This window comes from Contarinia nasturtii, unplaced genomic scaffold (genome assembly GCF_009176525.2).
Source record: "Contarinia nasturtii isolate CC-2019 unplaced genomic scaffold, AAFC_CNas_1.1 Cnas_scaffold_473, whole genome shotgun sequence".
NCBI classification, from domain to species: domain Eukaryota; kingdom Metazoa; phylum Arthropoda; class Insecta; order Diptera; family Cecidomyiidae; genus Contarinia; species Contarinia nasturtii.
Genome location: NW_022197826.1, coordinates 23076 through 29716, shown reverse-complemented (window position 1 = coordinate 29716; position 6641 = coordinate 23076). Strand labels below are relative to the sequence as shown.

Here is a 6641-nt window from a genome sequence, read left to right as displayed (position 1 = left end):
CATTGGTGAAAGAAATTTCGAGATTTAGGGTGCACAAACTCGTCAAAAAAGACAAAGATGTCACCACATTGAAGTTTGTTTCGTTCAAAATCGAATTGAATGAAGGCGATTTTGACATTTTGATCAATCCGGAAGTGTGGGAAGAAGATGTTCTTGTCCGTGAGTTCCTTCAGAACAAAACATTAGGTGATTTTTTCCCGGCATTGAACTCGAAAAACATCCGCAAATCACCGACACCAGATTTGATGGATTCAACCGTATCACCACCGAGCAAAGTCACCGAAGCGTCGAACAAACATGCCACATCATCGAACATAACAAAAAGAACACCACTGTAAGAAAATCCGAACAAACTTTGACACCGCATCGAAAACAAACACAAAACTCCCCAAAAATAGTCTCGAAGCACACAAAACTGAATGTGTACATACAGAATACACATTCCATTCGGGACAAAGTCGATGAGATTCGATTAGCAACAAAATCGTGTCCATTTAATATAATTTCATTCTTCGAAACGTGGTTATTAAAAAGCATTACAGATATCGAGCATTTCGGAAAACGTTATAATGTCTATCGTGGCGATCGGACGGAACTCACAAGTGATAGAATCAACGGTGGAGGAGTGCTGATCGCGGTTGAATGCAAATTCAACAGTGAAAAGCTGATTCTATCAGAGCGCAGCGGCCTTGAGCACGTGTGTGTAAAAATTTCGTTCGACTCGTGTAATGTCTATGTGTTTGCAGTGTATATTCGGTCGGTACACAAAACTGCAAAGTTCTTGGAATTCGCTGAGATTGTGAAAATGGTCCCATACAATGAAAATGACATCGTTATTGTGTGCGGTGATTTTAACCAGCCTGGTGTCAAGTGGGTCAAAGCCGATGATGGTGATTATTTTTTGCCAACAAATGTGTCGACAGAAGGTGGTATTGCTGTATTTGACACAATGTATGACTGTGGTTTCCACCAACTGTCGAATATCGTTAATCCAGCCGGGAATGTTTTGGATCTTGTATTCACAAACAAGTTCTACGAAATGTCGTTGATTGAATCAACAAGACCATTGGTTAAATCCGACATTTGGCACAAAGCAATTGAAATCGAAGTGACAATTGATGAAAACGAACTCACAGCACCGCAATCATCGGAAATATACGCATACAATTCGGCGGATTTCGATGCGATGAATGCATTCTTCATTGCAAGTGACATTTTGTTGGGGATAAATCGAATTGATGACCTCGAGAATGCATTCCAATTATTTGGCAATGTTCTACACGAGGCAATAGACTCATTTGTTCCAAAAATCACCGTTCAAAAGAGTACTGATCCACCGTGGTACACAAAGCACTTGAAACACATGAAAAATGTCAGAAGAAAGGCGTATAAAAAAGCAAGAGAAACTGGTAACTTTGACGAATACAACGCAATCACAGATTCGTTCTTGCAGTTACAAGGCCAGTTGTTCAAGTCGTACATCAGCCGCATTCAATTGCAAATCAGAGCAAATCCAAAACATTTTTGGCGATTTGTAAACGACAGAAGAAAGAGAAGTGACATTCCGCCTTTTGTTGAATACAACAATGAGATTGCGAGCACAGACGTATCGAAAGCGGAATTATTTGCTGATTTTTTCGAAAATCAGTATACACAGAGCGACAATATCGACTTGGATCAATTGCTGAGTGAATGCGGTGACATCTCGTTTGACATTGACATCAATGAAGTAGACGTGATGAAAGCACTACAAACGATCAATGTAAACAAAGGAGCTGGCCCAGATGGTATTTCACCAAAACTACTGAAAAATTGCGCGCATTCTTTGTCAAAGCCGTTAACAATGCTATTTCGTAAGTCGTTGCATCAAGGATGTGTTCCGGCAGCATTGAAAAATTCCAGAATTGTTCCAATATTCAAGTCTGGAAAGAAAAGCAGTGCATCGAATTATCGGCCGATCGTGATAATACCAACAATAGCCAAATTGTTCGAAATTGTTGTATATGGCAAGATCGAAACATTTGTTAATGCGAAAATCAGTCACAATCAACATGGATTCGTGAAAAATCGATCAACCTCAACAAATTTACTCCAAATGGTAAATTTCACGATGGACTCAATGGTCAAAAAATGTCAAACGGAAGTGCTGTACACAGATTTTGAGAAGGCCTTCGATCGTGTAAACCACAGGAAATTATTGCAGAAGTTGGTGAACTTTGGATTCGGCCGACAACTTGTCAAATGGTTCCATGGATACTTGACAGCACGAACACAATTTGTTGGAATCGGGGAAAGAAAGTCAAAAACTTTCACTGTGTCATCAGGAGTACCTGCGGGAAGTATCTTGGGGCCGTGTCTTTTTATTATTTTTATTAATGACATTGTCGAAACCGTAACAAATGCACTTGTCTTACTTTTCGCAGATGATCTTAAATTGATCACAATGGTCCAATCGCCTATTGATGTCATTACTTTCCAAAATGCCATTGATCAGCTGAGCAACTGGTGCACTGAAAACAGCCTATATCTGAATCTGAGGAAATGCTTCGTAATGACGTATTCAAAAGGTGGAAACGCAATCGACTACGTTTATACGATCAACAACGGCCAACACACGTTTGAACGAATAAATTTACACAGGGATCTCGGCGTTATTTTCGACACAAGACTAACGTTCGTCAATCACATCGATGCGATCACAGCCAGTGCACTTGGGACAATGGGATTCATAAAACGCACATTAAAGAATAAGTTCACGATTGAATCGGCTAAAATGTTGTATTTTGCGCTAGTCAGATCAAAGTTAGAGTACGCGAGTATAGTATGGCAACCATACCACCGTATACACTCCGATAGAATAGAGTCAATTCAGAAAAAATTTGTGATATGGTCGTTAAGATTTGTTTACCAAAGAGATGAGAATTTTGTATTGCCACCGTATCAGTTTAGATGTGATGTTTTAAGTATTCAACCGCTTTGGAGACGGCGTATAAATGCCTCTATATTTTTAATTTATGATCTCTTATTAGGTAAAATAGTGTCGCGTTCGCTTAGAGATAAGATTGTATACACAAGACAACAATATAACGTAAACCAAAGAAATTTGAGAAATACAGAATTTATTAGAGTAAGAACGTTTACAGCTGAATATGCACATAGTCAACCATTTAACGTGGCGTGTAGAAATTTTAATTTAATAAGAGAAACATTTTTGGAATCAGCATCGCGAAGCATTTTTAGAATTAGTATTGTTAAATTGGACAATTTGTTATTTAATATTCGGTGAAATAGACTAAGAAAAATTGTGTTATGAATATATATGGACACAGTCGATATCTGCTGCTCCGAAGTCGAAAAGACTGGCGGCTGGTATTCGATCGGGTAGTGTTTCATTGCAAATGATATTGTAAATGATTGTGATAAAATCAGTCTGTGATCAGACGGTGAATAAATAAATAAATAAATTACTGAACAAATAGAAAAAATACTGAAAAGAGAATACAAAGTATTGAAAGAGTATTTATGAACAAAAATCGGTAAATATGTAAAAACAACTCTTTTTCTTTCTAAATTTAGAGTGATGGTATTTCACACCCAGTACAAATCCGTCGAACAAGTCGACGACAGCGATTTGACAGGTGGACCACGCGAGAAACTTATCAATCCATATCAATCCCTATTAACAAAACTACACTTGAGCAGAACAATAAAACCACGCAATCGCATTCGTAAAAAACTTACATTTTTTAATTTTAATTTAGTTTTATTAATAAAATAAAAACAAAAATAATCAGCCATCGTTAGGTGTAAAAAATAGAAATGTTTTTTAAAGCGGGTCGACCTTTATGTGTTTGTATATATTGGTACCGCTGTGCAGCGGTATAGGCGTATTCAAGCATACTTTCCGCTGAGTAATTGAAATATAATATTTATTTTTTCACATAATTCGTCACGACATTAATTTTTTATCTTTTTTATTCACATTTCACATTGTTTTTTTTATATTTATATAATAAATAAATCCCGTACGAAATGTAATACAATAACCAATATATACTTCGCTTGACAGCAGATTTCGATAGGGACAACTAATGACATTTGTGATTTGACATCTCAACCACGGTTTGGCCTGTGTGGTATTTCAAAAATCCCGCCCAGAAGATTCTTCTCATAATTTACGATACCGTTAAATCATTCACCGCCGAATTTCATCACACTATACAAACGAACACAATTCTTTGCACTGTAAACACAAATGACATTTCAACTGCACGTGTGTTGAGACTGTTTATATATAGTGCAAGAGGTGGCGCTGACTATATCACATTTTGATTGAAACTAGTTATATGTTATTTGAATGAATTAATAACATAGAAAAATAGTTCGGAAATAGTTCGTTTTAAATATATATAAAATTGAATGAATTATTTGTATTTTTTTCAAAAAAATTGCATAGAAAGATTTTGTACTAAAAATTTTTTTCAATAAAATATAAAACGAATGATGCAGAAAAATAGTTCGAAAATAGTTCGTTTGAAATATATATAGCTTTCGATAAATTATTTGTAATTTTTTCGAAAAATCTGCATATGAAGAATTTGTACTAAAAATTTTTTTTAATAAAATATAAATAAATGATGCAGAAAAATAGTTCGTAAATAGTTCGTCACAATTATATATAATTTTTATAATTTATGTATTTTTACAAGTTTTTTGGAGGAATGTGAAGGTTCTATGTAATATATGAGTTCATTTAAAATTAAATAAAAACGTTAGAAGTGAGAAAATCATATGTATGGAACGAACTAATTGTGAACTATTTTTGGCAGTTTTATTTTATTGAATTTAATCCATTTTTTCCAATTTTTTGGGAAAAATCAAAATGTTCAAGTTTTCGGAAAAAAATAAAAAATATCCCATAAAATCATATGATATGGAACGAACTATTTACGAACGATTTTTTGGTGAAAGAATTTTTTTCATATCTCTTTCGAGCTCGAAAATTCAAAATCAAAAATTTTGATTTTGAAAAAAAATTGCAAAAATTAAAAAAAAGTGCAAATATTCTCCTCGATTCGGAACGAACTATTTACAAACGATTTTTTGGTGAAAGAATTTTTTGAAAATTTTATTATTTGCGGAAATTTTACAAAAATGGTTTTTAGTACAAAAATTATCTCGGCCCCCAAAAACGAACTATTTTTTTCCTTAAAGGAACGCAATGAACTATTTACGAACGATTTTTATGTGAAGGTCCCATTTAAATATTCGAATGTCGAGGAAAAAACTTCACACACCTGTGGTGAAAGATGTGAAACCTCAAGATTTAGGCACATATGAATGCCAAGTTTCTATGATATTTTATATTTGGTGGAAAAGATTAGGTGAGATAGACTATAGTACCAGTCAAAAGATAGTTCCAGTCAAAACTTTCACAACATTTATTAACTGTATTTCGTATAATTTTGGATCCCAACAATTTATTTTTAATATTTGAAGGATTTCGGTGTACATAATTTTAATTACTTATTGAAATTTTGCCAAAAAGATACTTGCAAAATAATAAAAGTTTAATTTCAAACGTTTTTACGTTTCACATTTGTTCTTTTATTTCACAATTTTTTAAATTCATTAAAATTCTTAGAAGCACTTGTTATTTTTCGGTTGAAATCATAGATTGAATCGCTATTACGTCGTGTTGGTTGGAATGAATGATTCGACACATTCGAGCGTTCGGCGTTCATTTTTTGGTAATATTTTTTGTCAGTAAGAGACGGTCTGGAACACATTGCCATTGTTTTGTATTTTCGAAATTCATCAAATTTTTAAATGAGTATTGTATGCGAAAGTTCAAAAACTATACAAAAGCGTGAAGTTTCAAACGTTTCGGTAATAGATGGCATAACAATATAGAAATGCCAACACATTTGAGATATGATTAGAGTGATTCAAAAAAAAAAACCTTTCAGAAGCATAAATATTCCTGATCTGCGCCTGCGCCATCTTTTATTCCATCGATAAACTTGATGAAACGAATAAGAAGAAACAACAACAATAATAAATCAGTCACATAAAGCTGTTGGACAGTGAGTGTGGATGCATCTTCGTTCTTTCATTACACACTTACACATATCTCGCTGGTTAAATTAAGCTCAAAGATATGATGAGAGATCCTTGACTCTTCATATCGAAGGCGATCACACGTTGAACATTGAATTTGTGTTGCTCTGTGACATTTATAAGTAAGCATTACTTTGCTCATGAAATTGCAAGCACAGACATATCGAAAGCGGAATTATTTGCAGATTATTTTAAAAATCAGTATACACAGAGCGACAATATCGACTTGGATCAATTGCTGAATGGATGCGATGACATCTTGTTTGACATTGACATCAATGAAGTAGACGTGATGAAAGCACTACAAACGATCAATGTAAAAAAAGGAGCCGGCCCAGATGGTATTTCACAAAGGGAAAAGTACTAAATACATCTAATACCAGTAAAACGATCTAGTACAATAAAAATACCGAAAAATACCATGTAATACACTTTAGTACTACACATTTTTTAGAGCATTCACAAGCGATCTGATATTCATCTGTGTGAAAGAAAAATAATTTGAAAACAATATTTTTTGT

General features: G+C 34.1%; 1 protein-coding gene across 1 annotated transcript; it reads left to right on the top strand.

Annotated features, from left to right (window-relative positions):
- The first annotated feature begins 245 nt into the window (after positions 1-245).
- Positions 246-6487, top strand: LOC116338953. The gene is made up of 3 exons (XM_031764539.1): positions 246-334; positions 535-1999; positions 6323-6487. Exons 1-3 carry the CDS (start codon positions 246-248, stop codon positions 6485-6487), a joined length of 1719 nt encoding a protein of 572 aa, XP_031620399.1.
- Positions 6488-6641: the final 154 nt, after the last annotated feature.